Raw genomic sequence first — 27,333 nt, 5'->3', positions numbered from 1 at the left:
CTGTAAACATCACTTATTACATATTACATCTAGATTTTATTCAAATTTCCACCCCTCGGGAAATTAAAAAAATGACCCCTAACCAAATTCTACGAAATTTTACGAGTGATCTGGTATGGTAATATATAATGACTCTAGACACGAGGACTCACCCAAGGCCTCACCTTTAAGCCATATTCCGAATTTAAGGTTACGCTTGGAGGAAAAAACTCATTTAATTATTAAGTCCTCGTAAGGATATGATAATTAACCAAGTGAAAAAAACCTCCCAGAGTAAACTCACTTGATGACAGGATTGCAAGTTACTTAGGCTTGTTACATGACTCAACTCATCATACTAGCATCACTTTACATCATCCTCGCAGGGCTTGTGGAATCTGAGTACAACAGAAGAAGATGAGAAGAAGAAGTAGAGTTGAAAAACTCTGTTGATTTGGTGAACTCTGATGGTACAGGAAGCCTTTGATACATCCTTGGGCATGGAGTCTTCAAAAAATATTCAGGTGCCACTTCAGTGGTCAACAATACACAACTTGAAAAAGGTACTAGGAGACATTTAAGTGATGGGGCCAATGTATGAGGGGGGTCATTTGGGAAAATTGATCTCAACCACGCATCTTGAGATTTGAGGATGAAATCTCAACCATTGGATCTTAGGTTTAGGGATTCAATCTTTTCCAAAGAGACAAAAGAGAAAAAGGGAAACTCATTCTTCACTTCATACTTGAGAGAGAGAGCATGAGAAGAAGAGAGCCAAGGAGAAAACTTGAAGGAGGGGAAGAATTTGCAGCTGAGAGAAAGGGGCTCGAATTCCAAGGGGACTGTACAAACAATAGCACGAATAAATAGGAGAAAGAGGCAACACGAAAACTGAGAAGCAGAGGCATGAAATTCGAGGAGTAGCAACATGAATTTCGAGGACTTGGGCACAAATTTTGAGAAGAAACAACTCAGTTTAGGCCCAAAGTTCGAGGCACAAATTTTGAGACAATTTGCTACAAGCAACACAAAAATCGAGGATGATTCTAGATGTTGTTAGGCACAATTTTCGAGGAGGAACAATCAACCTCTTGCAAAGAAATCGAGGCAGACTTTAGCACATAAATCAAGGCAGATTCTGGGCCTAAAAATCGAGGAGCTTAGTAGAAGATAAATGCTAAATTTCTGGGCATAAAATTATTGTGGAAATTTGAAATTTTAGTGGGCACAAATTTCCAGAATGTGTGCATTTAATGCTACAACAAAAGGGAGATAAGTACTGTGTTTTGATGTACTTATTTTACAATTTCTCAAGCAATAAAATCCTCCTTTGAATACTGGTTTTCCCCAAGAGGCTGTGATGTTTTTTCGAGGTCAGCTTGACCAAAAACAAGTGTCTCGTATGTGTTGAATGCTTGCATTTAATTTTGTGTTAATTATTACCTGTTAGGAAAGTGAAAAGAATAGAGCACTCTTTATGTTTGTAATAAATGCATTCTGAAATTTATATCAGCATGACAAAACATGTGGGTTGGGCCTCAAGAAGCACATGAAAAATTGTAAACGTGGTTAGGGGTTCAGATCATTAAATTTCTACACATTTCAGCAGTGACTTCATCAGGGCAATGTTCATAACATCCCACACCACTCCCAAGAATTCTAGCTAGGTGGTATTTTAGCTTGTTTATGCCTGCATGCATTGTGGCATTGCAATAATTGCCTTGACATGGTGGTCATTCCCGACAATGAGTCGTTGACCATGTGCCCATGCCAGATCACGAATTTTCTAATACCCTTGGGTGGCATGGTGATGAAATCTGGAAGATTTTTTATTTTTATTTTTAAATTTAATTGATATTTTGGAATATGCAATTCTAAATTCAATAATTTAAATGTATTTTTTTTGTTTCAATTTTTTTTTTTAAATATTTTTTGGGCCCTGGCCCTGTGCGTGGCTGAGAAACTTAGCCACAGGGCCTGTAGGCGAGTTTTCCTCAACCCGCAGGCCCTGTGGCTGAGAAACTCAGCCATAGGAACTACAGGCTGAGTTTCCTCAGCCTGCAAGCCTTGTGGCTGAGAAGCTCAGCCATAGGAACTACAGGGCAAGTTTCCTCAGCTTGCAGGCCAAGTTTCCTCAACCCGCAGGCTCTATGGGTAGTTTGTCAGCGACGCACAAGGCCAGTGCGTTGCTGATAATCTTAGACACAAGGCGTGCGGGATAAGTTTCACCATATGGCTGAGTTTCTTAGCCATGCACAAGGCCCATGCGTGGCTGAGAAACTCAGCCACAAGCCCAAAAGAAATTTAAAAACGGAATAAAAATTCATGTTTAAAAAAAAGAATTAAAATTGAAACCAATTTTTTTTTACGTAGAAGCCCAAAAAACATTCAAACAAGCAATCCAAAGTTTGGTCATGAAGGCTTCTTGTTTGTGATGAAGTTGGGTCTGATTTGATGAAGCCTCCTTTAACCTTCTTTAGCTTCTTGCAAGAGCTCCTTCACTATGCAATGGAGTCACTCAACACTCATAGAAATGAATCAAACACTCAAATGACAAGTGAATGACAAATGGAAGGGAGAGAGGTGCTTATAAAGCATTTTCTTCCCTCCAAATTTCTCTTTCCTTCCACCTCATCTCCAAAAACAAAGAAAAATAAACAAAAATTGAAAATTGAGGGTCTCGACGGGTTGAATACGGGTCCGATATGCTTCGTATGAAAAAATCGCGGGTCCTATATGGGTACACGGGTTCAATATGGGTATTCGCGGGTACAAGTTTAGGGCGCGAGTTCTATGCGAGTGACCCGTCCCGCTATAGAACCCATGGGTCCTATACGAGTGTTGCTACACTGATAGGAGTAAAAAACCACCATGCTCTAGGAGAAATGTCGATGCTTTGGTACTACATCCCATCTTTGAAATGGTGTTTAAAACTTCAAGCGACATATCCATACCAACCACTTGTAGAGAAGCAACATGCCACAACAATTCATCTATGCTAGAAGAGATAGAACCACTATGGTTTCTTGCTCTTACGAGTAATGTACTCTCTTGTGATCCATGAAAATGAGTTGTACTGCCAAATGTAAATGTTCCAAGTGATGTAGACCGAAACAGATCTTCTATCAACACCCTCCTTGGGCAAGAGCCCCAAGGATGAGAATAAGCCTTCTCTATATGACCTGCCCCTTCATAACCCTGATGATAATATGCACAACTCCACAAGCATTGGCCGTATTCCTGTTGTAATATCCCCAATTTTGATTTTTTCGCATTAGAGATGATTTTTGGAAGAGGAGGCTATTTCGACATTGGGACTTGGGACAAAAAAGGGAAATTGCAGCTTTAGTGGAGAGTGGAGACCACAAGGAGAGAAATTCGAGCCAAATGGAAATTCACACTAGTGAGAAGAGAGAGAAAGGAAGGGGTGCGAATTAGTGGAAGGTGTGGATCACCAAGGGAGAGAGGGCCAACAATTATAAATAGAGCTTGGGGGCCTCCATTTGGCATCTTTGATCATTTTTATAAATCAACTATAGTTCTTTTGAGTTGTTTAGCCAAGGCAACCCGTGTTGTTTAGCACAACGAATTCACAAGCGAGAATTCCAAATTCTCTTTCGGTGGACTGCAAGTGCCACCCTAAGAAGGAATTTCTGAACTCAGTGGGAGCTAAATCTGCTAGAGATTGTGGTACCTTTTAGCCCATTTCTCAGCCAATTCGATTTCCAGGGAAGATGCAGGGATCAAAATAATACCTCCGAGTTGGTGGACTGCAAGTGCCACCCTAAGAAGGAATTTCTGAACTCAGTGGGAGCTAAATCTGCTAGAGATTGTGGTACCTTTTAGCCCATTTCTCAGCCAATTCGATTTCCAGGGAAGATGCAGGGATCAAAATAATACCTCCGAGTTGGGTAGAGAAAAGCGGTATTTTGGCCTGAGAATTTAGCAGAAATTTCCCTCAGGTTGGACTAGCATTTGTGGAGATTTTCAAGGCTTGAAGTTGCAGCTTTTTTGAGAGCCAAATATGCCACTCTAGGGCCTACGCAGTAGTGACAATGGATAAAATTCGTGGGGCTAAATACTTCATGTATGTGTGGGTTTTTGGGAAGGAAATCCACTCACCTCTCTGGAGGTAATTTCTAGGGCAGTTCTACAACAGATTGAGGAGAACCAAGTGTCAAATCTAGCAACTAAAGTGTGTGGGACGTAGCTTCTGCCAGGGAGGGCGTAGCACCAAAATTGGGTAATTCCAGGAGGTCGGAATTAACCCAATTTCTTAATGGGTTTTGTTGGTCAAGGGTCAGGGAGTTTGCTACTAATTTTACTGAATTTTTGGAGGAGTTTTGGTGCCCCAAAACAATAGGATTATCTGGCAGCACGTTAGGAGAAGTGAGCTTAAATTTTGGGTCTCTGGTGGTCAGTAAAATTTACCCAAGCCTTTATGAGTTTTTCTGGGTTTTTGGTGGAGAGTTCAAGATTACTTTGGCAGAATTTTCTGGGCACTTTTGGAGGCTCAAACAGGGGTTTCTTCCAGCCAGCTGTTGCAAAATTTCCAGGGCCAACTCAGAACTTTGAAGAGAAGCCTTTCCTCTCTATCCAGGTAACATTTCTTTCACCTGGGATTGTTTAGCTTGCTTTGGAAAGCCCAGGTGCACACATTTCATGCATTGTACTCTTCTCCATATATAATAAAATCGCTGAATTTTGGTGCAGTTCCGGTGTAAATTGTGGGTGTTTGATTTTTGTCTAAATATTTTGGTGTTGTATGGTAGTTTGCTTTGTTTATCACTGTTGTTTCCTTTTTGGAACATTACACCTGTAAATTCAACTAAAGTGTTCATAGGCATGGACGTGACCAATAACACCGTGTCTAGTGGAGAGAGCTCTCCTTGTATCACTGGGCACTGGAATATGCTGGAAATCTGTAAACTTTGCATGAAAAACAACAAACCAACATCCAATAGTTCTATATTTTGCACCACCGTGAAGAAGAGTCTTGCCATAGTAATGCGTCTTTGTCCTAAGAGAGAAAGTAAAGAATAAAGGAGCCAGCTTGTAGCTGCATGACTACAAAATCTGAATAAAGGAGCCACCTATATATATATATATATCCAGGTGATATATATCCCGACTAAGTGTCTGTTCACCATTTCCATTGGCTATCTTTGCCTGAAATAGAGAAATTTGATTGAGTCCCACATCATGACCTTTACCAACTTGGATGTATTTATGATGAGTTACATTTCCTTGGCGTAGGGTTGAATTAAAAACCAGAAAAAATGTTCTGACTCAAATTGATCACTTTTGATGCTTTGCTTACACCTCCTCTTGTGATATGAAATAAGCAATCAAAGACATCCGGATGCCTCACCTTAAGTGGGTTTGGTAGCAGTCACTGTCCAATGGTGACAAAACTAGTCCCTTGATTTGACATAAACCAAGCCAGTGATGATACACTGTCCTAAAGATGTGCTCTCTCAGACCAAGATTTGTTGGTGGCCACACCTGATAGTCTTCAAAAAATTCCTGCAACAGATTTCTCATCTTAAATGCTTCTTCAGGGTAGTTGTCCTGATTCACATCAACTGTTTGCAGGCCTTCACCGCGGTTTAAATAATAGCATGGTTTTGATTTCCCGGTTTCCGTTCACCAAGGATAGCATGTCGAGGAAGTTTGATGCGATATATTTCCTGATCCAACCATGGGGGGTTCATGGTCAATGTTCCGACCCATGATAGCAAGAACAACTGATCTAATTCTAATTTAAGGAACATAGAGCCATTGGAATAAGATCTGTTCAATTCAACCAATAAGACTGCAATTTCAACAATAATGGGCAGCAACAAAAAACAACCTTGAAATGTTAAATAAGAATAATATAAGATTGCAGTGAACTTCAAGGTAAACAGCAATGGCAGTCTAGTGATTGAAGATGAGAATTACACATCAAGACTGGTCTGTTTCTCCTCACTAGAAGCTAATGGAATCCTTGACTGGACAGAAACAAATTCAGCCTTCAGTTGTCTTGCGGACCAATTGCCATTATACTCTTTGATCTTTGAAGCACCACAAAACTCACATTCTGAAAAGCTCCTCCCATGATGCTCAAGCCGATCCATATAGGCTGGACAATGAGGTGAGTTATTTATTAAGAGGCTAATACTTTAACAATCTTATCCTCACTAACATCATTACTCTTATTTAATGCTTAACAAAAGCTTATCCCAACTAACATCATTGGTTTGGTAGTTCTCACGCTTTCATAGTTATATCCTTTTGAATTCTTATTTTGTGGGGAAACTGCATCTATCTTTTTTATCCCATTCTTCTCATTTAAAGCTTCATAATTGACACTCTTTTTCTAACTAAGAGCATGGTTTCCATTTAGAGATTTAACTGACTAATATTATGGGCTGGCCCCATTTGCAAAAGTTATGAGCCGGTCCCATTAGTTAAATTAGTAGGATAGATCCTTGGCTTGGCTTCCTAATTAGAACTGTTGCTGGACCTGCTTACCAACATTGGACTTGTAATATTCTAGGTTTTTTACATATGCATGAATTGAAGTAAATTTGTTTCATGTTATTTGATGATGGCAGGGTTCCTCGTCATCCTGGCGGAAGCTTGATTTTACTTAAAGCTGGAAAGGACTCTACTCAGATCTTTGAATCCTACCATCCACTTTATGTAAGGTACGTAGAGTATTACTTGGAATCTAGTAATCTACTAGTAAGATTCATTATGAGCAAAGGATCTTGTGAAAGGAATAGTGTGTGGTTGATTAATCTGAGGTAGAATTAACAAAAAATTACCTTTAACAAAAGCTTTTGTGCTAAGAGGACTTTAAGCTTCAGGCAATACTTGGAAGTCGTAATTCCAATAACTCAAATTTGTTTGCATAGTACATATGAATAAATTCCAATGAGCATGATTTTGTTTGAGAATACATATGGTGAAGCTTTAGGCAATGCTTGGAATCCAGCGAGAATGAGAATTGTTTTTATCAGTTTGTCAGAAAGAAGGTACATAGAGTATTACACTTGGAATCTACTAGTATGGGAAAGGATCATGTGAAAGAAATAGTGTGTAGGCGATTAATCTGACGTAGAATTAATAAAAAATTACCTTAACAAAAACCCTTCGCTCTAAGAAGACTTAGTTCTTTAAGCAATACTCGGAAGTCATAATTCGAATGATTCAAATTTGTTTGCATAGTACATATGAATAAATTCCAATGAACACTTTCTGCAGTTGGTTAAAATTGGAGATGGATGCAGAAAGAAATTCACTAACAGAAGATAAATGTACCTTATACATTCTTTGCCAATTGGAATCCTGTGTAAACTCGAGCCAAACTTCTCAACCAATTGGAATCCTGTGTAAACTCGAGCCAAACTTCTCAACTGCAAGAATATCATACCCACAGTGTGGAAATGATTGTCATCTTCTTAGGCCATTGTATGCAAACATTTAACAATCCAGCACACTTGAGCACAATGAGCCCACAGTACGAGAGTTGTTCACAACTTCGTACTCAGGTGCATGGAATCAGTGAACAATATCCACGAACAGTTAATCCACAATATGAAGTTGATCATAACTTCTCAAGCATAGGCATATAGTAGCCATCAATATTCAGTATTCAAGTAATATTTGCACTAATGAACTCAATATAAAGTACCACTCATGAGTGCTCATCTATGATGTAGACATATATATTTCACTAAATTCGCCCATAGTCTAGTTCATAAATATATCAACTTAATAATGAAATTAGGAAATGGGAGAGATCACACTGGATAACATCAATGGCATACCACTACAATGTTTTGTTATTCTCCAACTGTAGGTAAATTCATTATTAATATGATTTCATCAAGTACAAGATAGCAAAGGTAGAGAGGAGAAACACAAAAATTAAGACACACAAACCATAGGAGCTGCTGCTCTTCTCTATTGATCACACAAACTTGATTTGACATGACTTTCTCGGGCCCACACACCTTTCGATAGGTATTTCAGCTTATTCCATCAGCGGCTAGGGCAAGAGGAGTTACGACCGACACAGGATGTCGGTTTTCTCTCAAGCCTCTCTTAACAATGAGCTACGACTCGGATCTCTCCATGGAAAATTCTCCAGGCTGGTGCTCATTCACGCGCAGTGGCAGAAACAATTTTTGACTCTTATTACTTACACACTGCGGCTCTGCTAACTCAGTGTGGCTCTGCTAGTTGCTGCTGCAACTTTCAGCTCTTTGAGATCACACTGGATAACATCAATGGCATACCACTACAATGTTTTGTTATTCTCCAACTGTAGGTAAATCCATTATTAATATGATTTCATTAAGTACAAGATAGCACTGACAATGATTGTTAAATTTCCAATGCCAGTCCAGATTTATTTATGCCTCAACAATTTTATTCTCATAAAACTATCAAATAAAATTCTGAATTGTTGTTAAAATAAAATCACTGGTATTTAACTTTTGAAATAAAATATTTGCAGTTGAAAAATAAATTTAGAGAGATCAATCACATCACAACAGAAAATATACAACCATAACAATTTTCCTTTACTAAAATCCTCGATAAAATCTGGGCCTCGACCCCCAGAGAAAAATACACAGAAAAATGCACCATTTGAACCTGTAACTCTGGTCTTCACTAGAAAAATCAGCCCAAGGAATTCGGCCCACTAGAAAACCGGCTTCCTGAAGAATTCAACCATGGAAAAACTCGGCCTCCACCACCAGCAAATCGGCCCTATCCTTTCCTCCTTGTACGAGCCTTGTGTTGAATTTCTGTAGCTGTGGTCGGTCTTAATAATTAATATTTTAGCCCTTGATGTATTTGTAATTGATAAATATAAAGCACGTTCTTCATGCTATTGTCAAAAGAGAAATTTTAAGGCATGTTCTTCATCTCTTTTTCAAAAGAGAATTTGAATTTTGAAAATTAGATTTTTTGCTCCAAACAAGCCAAGTTGGCCTCTTCTTAGTCAAGTCGGCCCCACTCAAGGAGGCACCCATTTGGCCAGACAGAAATTGTTAAGCACACATGGATAGTAAAAACAATAGGAAAGATAAATCATTCAGTTCATTTTTTATTAACACAAGATGTACATTTATAATACAATATTGTGACTCTTGGGTTTCAGATCCCAAGGTCTCTTGGACTGCTTAGTCTTTTCAGCTTCCACACTAACCCTTTAGGATTAGGTGTCCAACATTCCCCCCCTTAATCCGAAGGGTTATGTATGAGTCCAAGAAGAGAGCTGTAATACAAAATGTGCAAAAATGCATGGCAGCACTAGGCTGATTGTGCTCTATGAAATGTTGGTAAAAAAGGGCGGTGGTTTAAGGATGACCACCAACACTGGAACACTTAGTGCGGTTCCCGGAACTCTTCCAAAACTGGCAAGAAACTGTAGTTTTCTGCTAGAGGAAGTGATCCTATTGTTTAAAGAGGGAAACCTTCAACCATAAAAAGGAGGTCTCACCCCGCATAAAAGGTAAAACTTCAACCTGTAAAGGGAAGTCTCAACCTGTGATGGTTTAAGGATGACCAACAACTCTGGAATGCTTAATGCAATTCCTGAACTCTTCCAAAACTGGCAAGAAGCTGGTGTCTTCTGCTAGAGGAAGTGTTCTTAACCTGTGATGGTTTAAGGATGACCAACAACTCTGCGATTCCTGGAACTCTTCCAAAACTGGCAAGAAGCTGGAGTCTTCTGCTAGAGGAAGTGTCCCAGATTGCCAACTGAAGGCATGTTCAGGCATCTTTGTCTCTGGCTACAACTCTGAAACAGGTGTGGCAGGTTGTGGCTCAGGCTCGCTTGATGTGACTTTGAAGCTTGTAGATGACCATCATTTCCCCCCCTGTCAGGTACAAGGTGAGAAGATGGAGAAAACTCAACTGCAAGACTGTTCAATACTCTGGAACAAGTTCTGACATGTGTTTGGAATATCTTCTTGGCTGTTGATGCCCATTGCCAAGAAGCGATCCATCCAAGATGAATCTTTGTTCTTGCAGGACGTTTGTTTTTGAAGCATCTGTTTGAAGAATGGCTGGTTTTATGACAGTGCTTACATGGATGAAGATCAAAACAGTGATCTTTCAAATGGCCAACTCGGTCACAGTGTTGGCATTTTACAATCTGTGGTTGTTGTTGTTGCTGTGGAAGAGGAGTAGAATCTGGAACAGCTGAAGCTGAACTGTCATGAGGAGCAGGTGAACTGTCATGAATGAATCCAGCACTCTGAAACTGAATGGGCTTGGCATAGTCTGGAATATGAAAGGACAAGTCCTTGTCATATCCAAGACCAGTTTTGTGCTTGTTGTGGACAAGCTGTTCCCAAGGTCTAATGATGGGCTTGGGAAGTGCAGACTGAGTTTCTGCATCTGCATGTACAACTGCTGCTGGATATGAATGAACTGTACCATTATTAACATGCTGCTCATGAGTGGTTGTCTCAATGTTCTGAACAAAAACAGGTTCAGAATGGTGTCTATTTTGATGTAGCTCTTCTTGCTGTAGCTGTGATTCAAGCTGCAAAAAATCAATGTTTTCTTGTGCATGTTGTAAAGATGTTTGAATATCTTTGAGAGTGTCTTTGCTGACTTTAACTGTGCTTCCATCAGCAGATAATATTAGAGTGTTTAAAAACTCCAATAATCCATGAATTTTCTCCATTATTTAAACAATCAAATCAATAAATGACCACGTTTCCTACTTTCATACCAAACCAGAAATCTGACTTGTAGAGCTCCAAAATTACCAGAAATAAGAAATCCTTTTTGTTTCTCCTGCTTAATGGCGTATGGAAGCAACCATAATTAAAAACACACGATGATGTGAGAGACCCTTTACATAGAGTCACATGAGACAGCGTTACTTAAATGGACAACGATGGTATATGGACAGCGTGTGCATATGGAGGTATGAGCAGCGCAATGTTATACAAATAGAAAACAATGGTATGTTAATGAATGGAGACAGCGTAAACAAGAATGGCCTCAAACTCTGTCCTGCTCTGGGTTTCTTGATAACAAAAATATCAGTTGGAAATAAAACTGGTGAGCTTGATGTCAAAAAAAAAAAACGCTTACAACTAAGTCAAGAAGAGGATCTTTATGATCAACAAACCAGAAGAACTTTCATCTACTACAGCAGTACAGGATGCTATTTTCTTCGCCTCCGTGTGCTTCCTTGTGTCTTAAAGATCTATCCTGTTTATCCCGAAAGCCATCCTGCATAGGTCCAGCATGCTGTAAAATTTCTTCAACATTCTTATGCCTATAGTTTATATCTTCTGTAAGAGAGGATGCTGAGTCAGCGGGAAGTGCATTGGAACCATTGTCAATGGCTGCACGTAAAGCTGATCCTGAAATACGATACGTATGTTCACGGTGTGCTATTAAGTCCTCTATGGGTCCAGAATGATCAAGCTGCAATTTCTATTCCTTTGATCGTAAGGTAACGCTTGACGATTATCAGAGCGTCCACATAACTTCTTAATTTCACATGTTTGTTTGTGTCATACTCTATGTATTTGAATTTCAAGATACCTCTCTGCAGATTGCTAGGTGCTCGCTCTGTTGATATTGACGATCGATATGCGCAGACAAAAGTTGAAATATGAATACCTGCCCGCGCACGTTATCATTCTCCGCCGGAATATTCAACACCGATACGAAATTAAATAACTTCCACGCACGCCCAATTCACATTAAGAGACGAAGCTTAACGTGTGATTCACAAAAATATTTTCTATCAGACGAGCACAACACGTTATTCACATTATTATCTTGTAACACACCGGCATATTAGCGGAGGTAATTCTGGTCTGATTTTTATGGGTGATATGAATAGGTTGAGACCAAACTAACACAGTCATATACAAATTGCTGTCCTCGGCTTCCACGCTAAGATTTTCGCATGTGCATATTACACTGTGTCTTTTGTCTTCTGACGGCAAAACCGACTCCAAGTCCCGCTTAGCCTGGAGAAAAGCGCTATGGGGAAATCAGAATCCTGATTCACTTCTTTCTTCTACGGCTTGACACCAGGGCGACTTTCATGTTCAAACTGTCTTCCACTATTCTTCTCCTTGTATGTTTCTACAAAATGAAATAATAACAGACCTAAGCTCAGGGCACCTTTCAGAGATAACTGCAATGCCTGAATCTGCTGACTGAAACACAGTAAGGGCCGAATCAGGAATTTTGGTGCAGCCAGACAATGAAACAGAATGAAGTGCAGTGAAGCGATCGAAAAGCCTGCCAAGATATTTAGAGAAATTGTGAGAAGTGTTTAAACTATCACGAGACTGAATCTTTACAGAACGACGGATCCCACTCTGAATTTTGAGCCATCGGTGGCATGTGAGCCCAAATGCATCTCGATCAACCCAATTCTCCAGAAATTTCACAACAATAGTAAGGCACTCATCTGGAAGGTCGTTTATACATGTTTCCCCAATGAAACCACAACTAGAATCATCTCCATATATCGGGTTATAAATTTATTTAAAAAAAGATCTAATCGACTCCACAGAATGTAAACAGGAGCCAACGTATACAGCGTGACAACGTTTTAAATGTATCGGTGTTGCTTTCAACTATTTGAAAAAATATTAGAACAGACCAGCGTTAAAAACTTTGCTGTAATGACCGACGGCTTTCAGAAAGTATTTCCGCACCGTGGAGGCACCAGAACAAACGGCCACTCGTCTATCCGCAGTGAAATCCGCCGGATCCTTTCTCTGCCTGGGCTAATCATAAACAACTGCAATGGCGTTGTTTACAAGCAAAATCTGCCCTGGAATTACACGTTAGGTGGCATAAAGTCTCAGGCCCTCGCCCACGAAATCGGCGACCTCGGGAATGTGGGCGCCAATCTGGAGCAGGTATAATGCATCAAAAAGAGAATATATGACAGAGAGTGGCAGGTAAAGAGGGCACAAATAGCGCTGAGTGAGTCGTATTGTGGAATGGCGCACACAATGGTATAAAAAGCTAGATATAATAGGTGTTACTACACAGTAGCACTGAAGCGTTTTGTCAGAGTAGCACAGAAGGAATTCCTTTGAATGAATATTTCCAGGGGATTAAACAGAGGAAATGCTTCTGATAGGAGCGTAAATGTCATAGCTATCATGCAAAAAGGCCACAAAATAGAGCGAAGGGGCATTTAAACACAGGCTTAAGGGCAGCCTTCACAAGCGTTTAGACAGCGGACAGTGGTATATAATTACACCAAACCCAACATAATTACAGCAAACCAATAATTACAACAAACTTATGGAGCAGAGCGCAGGTAATGGCAGAGAAGCGCAGGTAATGGCAGAGAAAGAAACGCATGACAGAGGCAGCGTATTGAGGCCAAAGGGCACAGTCTTCAGAGGGCGCAGTCTTTAGAGGCGCTCAGGACAGAGGCGTTATAAGGCAGCGGCAGCATGTCAGGAGCGCTGGAAAAGAATATGGCAGAGGGCCAGAACTGTCATGCACATAACAGGCCATAGAAAAACAAGTGGCTCTGATACCATGTTAAGCACACATGGATAGTAAAAACAATAGGAAAGATAAATCATTCAGTTCATTTTTTATTAACACAAGATGTACATTTATAATACAATATTGTGACTCTTGGGTTTCAGATCCCAAGGTCTCTTGGACTGCTTAGTCTTTTCAGCTTCCACACTAACCCTTTAGGATTAGGTGTCCAACAGAAATGTATATTTAAGGCACTCGACTTCCTCTCATTGGCACAATTCGGATCACACACAAGAAGATATCTTTCTTCATTCAAGCGAAGAAGAAGGAGGCTAGGAGGATGAAGAAGTATGAAGATCTCTCTCTCTCATTTGACTTCACCCATGTGGTATTCTCTCTGCTGCTGTCTTCGCACATGTGGAACAGAAGGACCAAATTTCTGTGGTATGTTAGAGCAACAGGATCGAGTTTCTTGGGTGTAGAAGTGTTAAAATTCGCAACTAGGGCCAAACTCCATGTGGATCACCTTATTTATGGCTTATGATATTTTTTCTAGATTCCTCTCATCGAGAGGTGTAGGATTGATCTAAAGATCATACGATTCCAATATATATTTATGGAGATATGAATTTATTTTGATTATGGACAAATTGTCAAGGTCGGCCAGCAAACTATGTAGGCTCAGAAGCCCAACAGTGACGTTTATTCACACTCAACGTTTGCATATAAATATATTTATGGAGATATGAATTTATTTTGAATATGGACAAATTGTCAAGGTCGGCCAGCAAACTATGTAGGCTCAGAAGCCCAACAGTGACGTTTATTCACACTCAACGTTTGCATATAAATACAAGGAGACTCCTCCTCATTTGGACAATTCATTTTCACTCATCTTTTCTCTCTCTCTCTCCTACGCATAAAAGGAGCCTCTCTCTCTCACACGTGTGGCTGAAAGGAAGACGTCCTAGGGCAAGGAAGACGACTCTTCATACAAGGAGACTCCTCCTCATATAAATAATACAAGGAGACTCCTCCTCATTTGGACAATTCATTTTCACTCATCTTCTCTCTCTCCTACGCATAAAAGGAGCCTCTCTCTCTCACACGTGTGGTTGAAAGGAAGACGTCCTAGGGCAAGGAAGACGCAGAAAGAAGGACGCAGAAAGAAGGACGCTAGGACAACAGGTCATCTCTTTGACCATCGTTGACCAAGCGTTGACCATCCAGAAGTGCGGATTGGGTGTGGTTGCCTCTCCTAGGCAGGCTGCAATTTTTGGCACGAAAATAGAGCTGATCTAACCTCTAGTTTGACCAGTGTTGACTGCCCTAGTTTAGGGCTACTAGTTGACTTCAGAAATCTGCAAATTGACTGAACTTTTGGGGTTGTTCAAGGGCTGTTTCTTCAGGCTGTTCGAGGACAAGTTGACTGAAAATTGACCAAGTATTTTAGATGTCAATTTCAACTAGTTTGACCAAGTTTAACTTTGCTGATCTAAGGTTTGCTGCTGCTGATATAAAATTACAGAATTTAGATGTTGTACTATTTCTCTCTGCTGAACTATTGAAGATAAAAGAAGATTTGATCAAAGGGTTTCCCCGCATTGGGGTTTGTCCCTAGCTCGCTGCCACATCTTGTGTCTCTTGTCTTGGCTTGTTTTCTGTTGATCATTTAATGTTCTATCTGCACTTTACTTAATGTATATGTGATTGCTAATCTGTGAATAATAAGAAGAAAAATAAGTGAACTGCTCTAAGCATAGAACATACCATAATTTAACATGGTATCTGAGCTGAGGTGAAGACAAAGCCCAAGCAAGACCAAGAAAAATCACCGAAGAGAAGGTTTGCAAGGTTATCTGAAATAAATCATGGGGTCCTCAACACACTTCCCTTGTTGAAGACAAACTCTATGAGAAGTCTGACTATCACGGATGGAAGATGTCTCTCGATCTAACATTAGAAGAACAGGAAGTGTTGGACCATGTGAGAGGCGGAATTGTTGAGCCTCCATCAAATGCATCTCCTCTTGCTAGGAACAAATGGACCAAGGGAGAAGTCAAAGCAAGGAAGATCATCCGAGACTCTATCGACAAGCGCTTGGTGGCCTATGTTTCTGAGCTGAACACCTCCAAGGAAATCTACGATAGACTGGTGAGTTTATTTAAAGTTAATGATGCAAATCAAGTCTTGTTTCTTAGAAATAAGGTGAAGGAATTTAAGAAGGGCAAAGATGAGAGTATGCAAGCATATCTCTTAAGGATCACCGAAATCAAGAACGATCTCCTATCTATTGGGGAAGTAATTCCTGACAGGGAAATGACACAACTCTTGGAGGACTACTACTCTTCTCAACAATAACGTAATTCCTGGATTTGAGGAATTAATGGCCAGATGAATTCAAGAAGAAACGAGGATGGAAGAGCAAGAAATGTCCATACTTAAAAGTCATCCCTCTGCCTTTTCTTCTCATACTAAAAGAACAAACAATTTCGGGGTTAAATTCAAAGGAAAGGCTGGACCAAAAGGTGGAAGAAAAGGACGATGTTACAATTACAATAAAATGGGTCACTATGCAAGGGAGTGCCCTGATAAAAGGGACGCACACCGGGATGATGATCAAAATCCCTCTCAAGGCAATCAATGGAATGGCAGGTCAAATGACAGAGGTAAAAGAAGTGCCGGAAATCAAGGAAGAGGACAACCATTCAAGAAGGCAAGAAATTCCAGGTATGAATCTAACACTGTTAACAATAAGCAAGATGAATACTATCTACCAGCAACTCTATCTACTACTGCTCCCCTAGACTCGCTGGGAAATTGGCTTATTGATAGTGGTGCCTCAAGGCACTTCACTGGTTACAAAGAAGCTCTCTATAATCTGATAGAGAAGGAAACCAACCTGGAAATTGTTCTTGGAGATAATTCAAAATATCCCGTGAAAGGCGTAGGAAATGTCACTCTTCAATTGAATCAAGGTAATACCATCCACTTACAAGATGTATTACATGAACCTGATCTCAAAAAGAACCTGGTGTCCATTTCGATAATGGAAGACAAAGGATACAAGGTGACCTTCAGCAATGGCAAGGTACGTGTATGGAAAAAGAACTTTAAAGATGCTTTTACTCTTGTGTTTCGAGTTGATTCATTATATCAGGTCGGAGGAAGTCCGCTGGGTGTCATGTCTTGTGACACATCTCTTCAGTCTAAACTATGGCATCGGAGGTTTGTTCACCTTCATTATAAAGCTCTACCCGATGTAAGGAAAATGGTGATCGAGATGCCCGAGTTCAGATTAGAGCAAGAAGGTGTATGTCTAGGATGTGCTGAAATAAAGCTCAAAAGGGGATCATTCCCCTCGGGCCAAAGCAAGACCTCCGATATAATGCAGTTGGTTCACTCTGACATATCTAGTTGGTTCACTCTGACATATCTGGTATGATGCCTGTGAACTCCTTGGTAGGATATTTATATTACCTCACTTTTACAGATGATTATTCTCGCATGACTTGGATATACTTCTTGAAAAAGAAGGATGAAGTGTTCTCCTGGTTTTGACACTTCAAAGCCTTGATCGAGAATGAAATCGAAAAGAAGATCAAGACCTTAAGGACTGATAATGGGACTGAATATGAATCCAATGAGTTTCATGAATTTTGCAACGAGGTTGGCATTAAGAGGGAGACTACTACACCATATACTCCTGAGCAGAATGGTGTGGCGGAAAGGAAGAATCGTACAATTGTGGAAGCTGTCCATGCTATGCTCCATGATCAGAGACTTCCGAAGTTTCTATGGCCGAAGCTGCAAATACCACCGTATATGTACAAAACCGATGCCCTCATCAAGCATTGGGTTCCAAGACCCCTGAAGAAATGTTCACCAGTAAGAAACCTGATGTATCTCATTTTAGAATTTTTGGAAGCCCTGTATATTTTCATGTGCCGAAAGAGAAAAGGAATAAATTGGGTGCATCTGGAGAGAAAGGAATCTTCGTGGGCTATAGCGAAAATACTAAGGACTATAGAATCTATATAGCTGGTCAAAGGGAAGTCGAGATTAGTCATGATGTCACCTTTGACGAAGATATGGCTCTTAGCAAAGTAGACAATCGTCCTAGTTTAAGGGGATCTAAAGAAGTTGACACTGGGGAACCGAAGGAAAAGGAAGATGAGACAATGCCCGATGTGGAATAACCTATGGATCCCATTGATCCTCCTCCACAAGAGCCTTCTTCTTCTAGGAAGAGGCCTTCATGGATTAGGGGGACTCTTGATGATGCTGAAGGACACATTGCACCCCGAGGAACCTTCCGTGAAAGTAAGAAGCCGAATAGGTGTCAAGGATACCTGACCATCATGAGCATCATGAGCACGATCATCCAAAATGAGCCTTCGTCATTCATAGATGCCGTCAAGCATCAAGTATGGAAGGATTCTATGACCGAGGAATATGAGCCCCATTATGAAAAACGATATTTGGGATGTGGTCCCCAGACCCCAGGATAAAGCAATTGTCACTTCAAAATGGCTTTACAAGATAAAGCATGCAGTTGATGGAAGTGCGGAAAAGTATAAGGCTCGTTTTGTCGCTCATGGCTTCTCCCAGAAGGAAGGTATAGACTATGATGAGATATTTGCACCTGTTGCTCGATATACCACCATCCACTCGATCATAGCTCTTGCTGCTTCGCAAGGATGGAACCTACATCAGATGGATGTCAGGACTGCGTTCTTACATGGTTCGATCAAAGAGGAGGTCTATGTGGAGCAACCTAAAGGATTTGAGATTTATGATCGAGAATCTCATGTGTGCAGGTTGAAGAAGGCCCTCTATGGGCTAAAGCAAGCACCCCGAGCATGGTATGAGAGGATCGATAGCTACTTGATGAAGTTGGGATTCACTAGGAGTGAAGCCGACTCTAACCTTTACTTTAAGGTTATAGATGACAAGCCTCTCATACTGGTGCTATATGTTGATGACCTCTTTCTAACAGGTGCAGACCCTCTTATTCACGAATGTAAGAGGGAGCTGGCTTTTGAGTTCGAGATGAAAGACTTAGGACTTATGCACTATTTCCTAGGGCTGGAATTCTGGTAGAAACCAGGGGAGATTTTCTATATCAAGGAAAATATGTGGTGAAGATATTGGAGAGATTCGGCATGGTGGACTGCAAGCCCGTAACTACCCCGATGGAGCTTGACTTCAAGAAGTTAAGCGGTAGTGTTGCCGGACCTGTTTTACGAAATGCTACCGAGTATCATCAACTCGTTGGAGCATTAATGTTTTTAGTGAACTCCTGTCCGGATATATGCTTTGCAGTCAACATATGGTTGAGCCTCACCACTCACATTGGATTGGTGCCAAGAATCTGTTAAGATATCTTCGTGGCACAATCACTCATGGGTTGAGATACACTGCCGGAGATGTGAGACTACTTGGGTATATTGATGCTGATTGGGCAGGCAGTGTGGTGGACAGAATGAGCACTTTCGAGTGTTGTTTTTCGTTGGGATCTGCCTCGATACCCTGGATAAGCAGGAAGCAGAAGTCTGTGGCATTGAGCACAGTTTCTATTGAATTGAATATGGTACAAAATAAAAAATATTTTCAAAAACTTTAACTTTTTTCCGTAAAAGTGATGTCTTGGTCCGAGTGGAGGTAGGGGTAACAATCCTTTTCTTTCTCTTTTCCACATGTCCATAGAAACATTTATAAAAAAAAAAGATATATATCTATTCAATCTATTTTATTAGAGAGGTAACAATTTGTAAAATTAATCACACTTCTTCCCTTCATAAGGGGTCCATTGATGAAAAGAGACTGGAAAAAGTAAAGTTCGGACCCAATTCCTACAGTTATGGATATAAGCACAATCCAAATTCCTGGAACTCTCCATTTGTGTATCTATGAGATCATTTACTATTTCTTGAAGCTAAATCTTTCCCCTGGATAGACCGGATCCAACCTGATTATCCATAGATTGTAAATGAAAAATTTGCTTATAAATAGCGGATCGAATTGTATTATTGTCTATAACTGATTTATTTCGGGTTATGATCTCGTGCATCATAATCTGTGGTTATAGATCCAAATTCATCGGGACATTTTCCCAAGTATAATCCTTTGCTACATAAAAGAATAGGCAGAGTACATTGCGGCTAGCATGGCCTTCTGTGAGGCAGTCTGGTTGCGAAAGCTCTTCAGTGAGCTGTTTGGATTTACATTGGATACCACCGTGATCATGTGTGACAACCAGAGCGGGATCTGTTGATCTCTCCAAGCATATCGATATCAGGTAGCACTATATTTGAGATATGGTGCAGCGAGGAGAAATAAGGCTCCAACATATTGGTAGAGATGAATAGGTCGCCAACATTTTGACAAAACCCCTAGGAAAGGTCAAATTCCTGACTTTTCGAGAACGAATTGGTGTCGTTCAGAGACCCTCTTATGAGGGTCGAGTATGATGTATTGAGCTCCTGGAGCTCCAGGGGGCGTGGGGTACTTCTTGGAGCGACATGTGATCACAGGGCGACTCACCATCCCCTGGTGGTGCACTATGTATAGGGTAAAGGTTCAACCTTCCCCTGTGACACCTCGTGGCGACTGTGGAATAGGATGATTAGTTCTCCTGTGGGCCAAGATGATTCGTTCTCTATGGCGACTATGGAGTAGGATGATTAGTTCTCTTGTAGGCCAGGATGATTAGTTCTCCATGGCATCCACTGGATAGGATGATTCGTTCTCCTGTGGACAGGATGATTAGTTCTCCTGTCTAGGCATCCTACCCATGCAGTCTGGGACTCATCGAAAGTACCTCTCATCTGATCAATGAGCAGAGAAATGAGGATAGGAACCATAGTAGTACTATCGATGGACACATCGCTGTATCTACTGTACTTCCTATGCTAGGATGACCTCCATTGATTTGGGATCAATGATATTGATCTAGGATCAGTGAGAGTGTTTCACCCTCTGACATTGACTTCGGGTCAGTGGAGGATGGTATGATACATCCTCGATCATTTCTTCTTCTTCATAGTTCGAGTAGAGCAGGGCAGTGGGGTCAAGCTATACAGGACAGTGCATTTGATGGATGGATAGTAGCGACGGTCCGATAGATTGCAAATGAAGTTCTCCCTAGTTGAGAGGGAGTGTTAAAATTGGTAACTAGGGCCAAACTACATGTTGATCACCTTATTTATGGCTTCTGATAATTTTCCTAGATTCCTCTCAACGAGAGGTGTAGGATTGATCTAAAGATCATCTGATTCTGATATATATTTATGGAGATATGAATTTATTTTGATTATGGACAAATTGTCAAGGTCGGCCAGCAAACTTATGTAGGCTTAGAAGCCCAACAATCACGTCTATTCACACTTAACATTTGCATATAAATACAAGGAGACTCCTCCTCATTTGGACAATTCATTTTCACTCATCTTCTCTCTCTCTCTCTCTCACATAAAAGGAGCCTCTCTCTCTCACACGTGTGGCTGAAAGGAAGATGTCCTAGGGCAAGGAAGACGCAGAAAGGATGACGCTAGGACAACAGGTCATCTCTTTGACCAGCGTTGACCATCCAGAAGTGCGGATTGGGTGTGGTTGCCTCTCCTAGGCAGGCCACAATTTTTGGCACGAAAATCGAGGTGATGTGACCTTTGGTTTGACCGGTGTTGACTGCCCTAGTTTAGGGCTGCAAGTTGACTTCAGAAATCTGCAAATTGACTGAACTTTTGGGGCTGTTCAAGGGCTATTTCTTCAGGATGCTCGAGGACAAGCTGACTGGAAATTGACCAAGTATTTTAGAGGTCAATTTCAACTAGTTTGACCAAGTTTGACTTTGCTGATCTAGGGTTTACTGCTGCTGATATAAAATTACAGAATTAACATTTTGTACTATTTCTCTCTGTTGAACTATTGAAGATAAAAGAAGATTTGATCAAAGGGTTTCCTCGCATTGGGGTTTGTCTTTGGCTAGCCGCCACATCTTGTGTCTCTTGTCTTGCTTGTTTTATGTTGATCATTTAATGTTCTATCTGCACTTTACTTATTGTATATGTGATTGCTAATCTGTGGATAATAAGAAGAAAAATAAGTAAACTGCTCTTAGCATAGAACATACCATAATTTAACAAGAAGCAGGCTGAGGTTTTGGGCAGCTGTTTGACTTGACTAGGAGGGAGTTGGACTAGGTTTGACCAAGTCTACTTCGCTGGTCAATTTGACCTTGTGATTGACTAGAAGATATAGGTGTGTTTCCTATTGAACCAAAGAGTTTCTCTAATGAAAAGGTTGTTGGGTTTTTCTCCATGTGGGTTTTCCCAGGGTAAATGTTTGTGTTCTTGTTTGGTTGTCTCTTTATGATCCTACTAGCATTTAGTTTCTACTATTGAGATCTTTTGTGTAATTGCTTTATGATGAATATGAATGCAAGAAAAGAGTAATTAAAGAAATCATCAGAAGTAATTATCAGTTTAGAAGATCCTATGAAAAATCAAGATGGTATCAGAGCATTGGGTGAAAGTGCAGCGTTGACAAAGTTGGCCTTAGTCCGAATCTCTGTAAGAAGAAATAAAAGGTCAAAGCCCTAGTTTAAGAAAGAAGTTTCATTTTGAAGTCCCTGTTACCCACCACTTCGTTGTTACCCACCACTTCGTGGGTGATATCCCTAGGAGAAAATTTTCTCCATGCTGAGTCTCAGTTGGCAGCCAACAGCCCCTCACTGCCTTCCACTAGCTCATTGTGCCATTTCTCTGCCACCTGAGCCAACGATGTGGTCCCTCACCCACCTGTATTGATCGTATGTTTGAAAGTGGGCCTCCCAAATCTAAAGGTATGTCTTGTCATTTGGTAATTGAGTGCTGGGTTTACTTATCATGGATACTTCTGGGTATGGATTGATGGGGGATTTGGCAGAAAGAGTGGGCTTAGTTTGTGCTGTTGTCTTCTTGATCTCTTTTGGTTATGTTGTCACGCAAAGTGTCTATGCATCGCGACAATGCTTAGAGTAAGGGCTGTCACTTGCGATCCTTACTCCGTTTAGACTCTCTCTCAGGCAAGTCAAAGGGGGTGGTCCCTAAGGTAAACGTATGAGAAAAACCTGTGGATCACAGGCTCTAGGAGATTTTAATGATGGACAACTTGATGAATCTAAATGAATCTCGATTAATTCAAATGAATAGATTAAACGCCAACGTAGCCAAGACACGACCACAAGATAGAAATGATTACAGACCAATGCGTTTTATATTCAATCAACCATAGATAAAGTAAAACAAGTTATCCAGAACACTTCACAAATATGCGACGAATAATGACAATCATGAATAATCAATATAAATGCCCAAAATGTTAACATGCAAGAAATTCCAAATTTAAAATGATTTTCGCCAACTGCCCAAATCTAGATTTAATAAATTTTCTCCTATAGCCAATATAATTTAAAACATTATTGCACTTTAACCATAACAGAATTATGAAAATTTAAGATTTAGCATTTAACATCAGAAACACCAAGGAATTTTAAGTTAGCGCTTTAGTCAGGCAAAATGTAAAGAAGTAAAACAAGTTAATGGGTTAATAAATCAAATTTTTTAATGGGCCATGGGCCACATTTAAAATTTTTTAATTTCTAAGCACAAATCCCTTAATGTATTTTAACTCCTTAGTAAAAAAAAAATTGAATTTTTTATTTTTTATTTTTTTAGAACTTTTTAGTGTTTAGTATTTTTATATTTTATAAATTTTTATGATTTTTTAATTTTCTAAAAATAGAGAATAAAAATGCCCTTTTTTTAATTTTCAGAAATTTTTTTAAAGGGTTTTAAATGTTTTAATTTTTTTAGGATTTTTAAAAGTCTTTAGATTTTTTTTACATTTTTAAAGTTTAGAATTTTAAATCAAAAAATAAAAATCATAAATTATAAAATAAAAATGAAAACAAATCAAGTTGAAAGTGAAAATGAAATCGATTTTTTTTTCTTCCAGCTTTTAATTTTTTAATGAATAAAAAAAAATCAAATAAAAAAAAATTAAAGGGGCCTAACCTAAGTTTAAAACCAAATGAAAATAAAAAAAAGTACCTACACTAAACCCAATAGTACGCATACATAACAAATAAAATGAATTGAATGCTTTTGTGTAACCTAAGTTTAAAACCAAATGAAAATAAAAAAAGGTACCTATGCTAAACCCAATCGTACGCATACATAACAAATAAAATGAATTGAATGCTTTTGTGTTTTGCAGCTGCAGGTCAGGTTTGCGGGAGGCCTTGGACAGTGGTGGCAAGAAGGAGAACACAGAGTAGAGGATATGGTTTCTGCGAGTTAGACAGAGGGTGAGGAATGGGGAGGACGAAGCAACGTAGTGAGGAAGGGAGATACGCAAAAAGGAGCTGGATGAGGAGCGATGGAGAAGACGAACAGGGCAGCGAGAAAAGAACTGCATGGGTTGGCAGACGAGATAGGATGAGGAACTCGACGGGAAGCAAATAGAGCTGCGGGTTAGGGAGCTGTAGCAGCATAGGAGGGATGGCAGCGCGCTGGTGGATTGAATTAACAAGAGGAGGAAGGGTTGACTGGTGAGGAAGGGAGAAAGACTGCATGGAGGTTTCAGTTTTTGTTTTCTGTTGTGTGCAGGGGCAGGGCTACAATGGAGGAAAGGGCATGTTGAATGATGAAAAGAGCTAAAGCTGCGAGTTTGAGAGCAATGTGAGGGCGAGCGTTTGATTGATTTATATGCAGGTAAGGTGGTTGTTGGAGAGCTTGATGGCAACGAGGAGGAGCTTTGGAAGAACGTGGAGGATAGCAGGAAAAGAGGACTGTGTGAGGAGAGATTAAAAAAACGCAAGTAGAAAGCAGAGATTTGACAGCCAGACAAGAAAGGAGCTGCGTGAGGGTTTTTGCAGGTATATGGCAGCGGCAGAGGGTTTTGAAGATCTAGAGAAGGCTGTAGGAAGATTAGACAGTAGACAACGTTTGCAGAATGAGAGAAAGCAACAAGGCTGGGGCCTTGTAAGAAAAATAAAATTCAAAATTGCACAGTAAACTCCAAAACCAGGTAGCCAATCAATTTGCAAAATGGTGGCCCAGAACTACGAGAACCTCTAAAATTTTTTCCAGAAATATTAATTAAAATATTAAGTCGTTCTGCTTCAGATTTCTTTGAAACCCTTATAAAATTTCCAGATTTGAAAATAAATAAATTTAAACCCTTGGACTGTGAAATCTGGATATTATCCCTGCCAAAATGATGTTGATGGACCCTCAAAGAGCCAAATCTTACCCTCCAAGGCCTAGGTCTGGACTCTGCATAGCTTTTAGCTTTAGATCTACAGCTACAGGATGACCAGAAACACCCAAACGATATATACAATGACCCAAAAAAACTAAAACACTAAAAACCCAAGTTAGAAAACTGAAAATAATTTTACAGATCTATGTACATAAATGGCAGATCTATCAGATCTAGGGAGTGTGAGTTCGACTCCGCTCTTAGATCTGATGATTTGAGGCTGTCAACAGCCAGATCTATCGATTTAGCACATAAAAAATTAAATCTTTTGAATTTTAAAGAAGGTACTGAGCTCAAAACCCTTCATGCATCACCCATAAAAAGTATCTTATGATAAGCCTAGGATAAAATTTAAGATGGGCTGTTTAGAAAACACAAATAGAGAGTTGGTTGGTTCAACCGAGAACTTCCGTAAATGGCCGATGATCTAAAAAATCGAGACTTGCAAAACTCAATTTAACCATCAACATAGAGCGATAAAATGATAATAAAATTCAAATAAATAGAGATATCTGCTATTATATTTAAACTTAAATTATCATTCAAACTCCAGCGACTGAGCAAGATACCTGTACTCAAATCACTCTTCAGAAAGTTACATCAATGGTTAAAAAGAAATCTATGCATGAAAATGACACATCTTACAGTGTTTCCCAAGTGAATTATACATTGGTTCCATAAAAGGGTGATCATATTAACCTTCTTTTTACAATTTTCCCCTTTTTCCCAAGTCTAGCCCCATTGGGTCACCTAGGGCATCAATTTCCTGAGAATTGGCCAAAGGAAAAAATTCGATCTCCTCTAATCTACTGCACTGGTGGGACCCCTCCTTGTCCTCCAAATTTGAGGCCATTCTGGCGGTGGAATCTCCGGGAATCCCAAGCCCTAGCTCTAGGACCGAATCTTGCCTAGGCATCCCCAAGGATAGACACTAATAGGACCAATTCAACCCTTTAAAGTGAATATTTTTGTTTGGTCCTTTCCGCTCACCTTGTCCAGGATAGGAACATCATTGGTTGTTACATTCCATCCCCAAACCTAGGCTAGGTCCACTTGGCTCTATGTGGTCCCTCTTCTCAATAAAGACTATTTGTCAAAGACCATTTGGGAGTCCAAATTTCTGAGGATTACAGGGATTGAGAAACTCCTTTATAAGCCTATTATTTCTCCCTCAACCCTCCAATCCTCCCCTGTTACCCTTGGTGGACCAAGTCCCTTGCTTAAGGAGAAAACAAGTTCCATTTTTCATTCCATCCTTGGGAAAGGGTTTTCAGGGTTACTTCTCACCTATCCATTGACATCTACTTTATAAAGTGATCCCTACACTACTGGGACTCCTCCCATCGGTGACCGTCCATAAAGAGTAGGGAGACTTAGCTGTGGTGACAGTGGGCTAAGCCTCCACATGTGCCCTTGTATCGAAGTTCTCAATTTATGTTGAAGTGAGGCCGAAAGACCTCAGTCTACTTAAGTTGACCAAATAAGCCTTAGAACTTGTTACAAAGGGCCGAGAAGGCCTTAGGTCTATCCTTGTAACGTCAAAAACTTCAGATGAACGATACAAAGACCGAAAGGCTTGTTACCCACCATTTTGTAGGTGATATCCCTAGCAAAAATCTTTTCTCCAAGATGGTCTAGAGTCTGCAGCCCCTTGCAGCGACCAACTAGCTCATTGTGCCGTTTCTTCGCCACCTGAGCCAACCATGTAGTCCGTCACACATTTGTCATGATCGTATGTTTGAAGGTGGGCCTCCCGAACCTAAAGGTATGCCTTGTCATTTGGTAATTGAGTATTGTAGTTTGCTTATCATGGATACTTATGGGCATGGATTAATGGGTGGATTCGGCGGAAAGAGTGGGCTAGGTCTGTGCTCTTGTCCCCTAGGCCTCTTTTGGATGTTAACCTTGGACCCTAGTCGCATCGAATCTCTTTTACTGACCTTTGGGCTTTAGGGATGGTACTACATGAGAAACCCTGATTTTGGTTGCGTGGTTCCACTCCCTCATACACATAGATCACTCCCCTTCTACTCATTATAACCCTATTCATAATTTCTCCCACTTGGGTCCACATTCCTCCACTGGGTCCACATAGGGTTAGCCTTCTCCCCTCCCTTTGCCCACACCTTGGGTCAGGCGTGGAATGATGCCTCGGAGGTTGATGCAGTTGAAAAGAAAAGTAAAAGCACAATTGGCCGCATTCCACTAGAAAATGTACCAAAAAATGCAAAAGACGACCGAGACAAACACATTTAGCACATGTGAAAAAGCCAATACATGAGCTCTAACCCATTATCATGGCCATCACCCTAGTTCCTATAGGCCCATATAGGCCTTAGATGGGCCTCCTTTATCGTTCAGGTACCCATGATTGCCCCAACCTCTGGTGGGCAATGAACCACCCTACCTTAAAGGGGATATCCATTGTTATACCTTACACATCATGCTCTTATCCCCTGAGCCCCGAGTCGTTAATCAAAGAAAAATCATAAAAGGAAAAATGAATATAAAGAAGGGTGGAAAAATCAAGGTTGGGGAACCTCATGCATC

The 27,333-nt window shown here is 40.3% G+C and overlaps 1 protein-coding gene across 1 annotated transcript in view; it reads left to right on the top strand.

Moving 5' to 3' along the window:
* The window catches only part of LOC149229078 (acyl-lipid (8-3)-desaturase-like), a 246,043-nt gene that overhangs the window by 53,240 nt on the left and 165,470 nt on the right, over positions 1-27,333 (top strand). The window contains exon 3 of the mRNA XM_089378451.1: positions 6,579-6,671. Coding sequence (XP_089234577.1) covers positions 6,579-6,671 — 93 coding nt within the window. The remainder of the gene's footprint in view (positions 1-6,578; positions 6,672-27,333) is intronic.

Source organism: Pinus tabuliformis, chromosome J (assembly GCF_031772625.1).
Source record: "Pinus tabuliformis cultivar Carrire ecotype Pingquan chromosome J, CPIR1, whole genome shotgun sequence".
In the NCBI taxonomy this organism is placed as follows: Eukaryota; Viridiplantae; Streptophyta; class Pinopsida; order Pinales; family Pinaceae; genus Pinus; species Pinus tabuliformis.
This window is presented reverse-complemented; position numbering and strand designations above follow the sequence as displayed.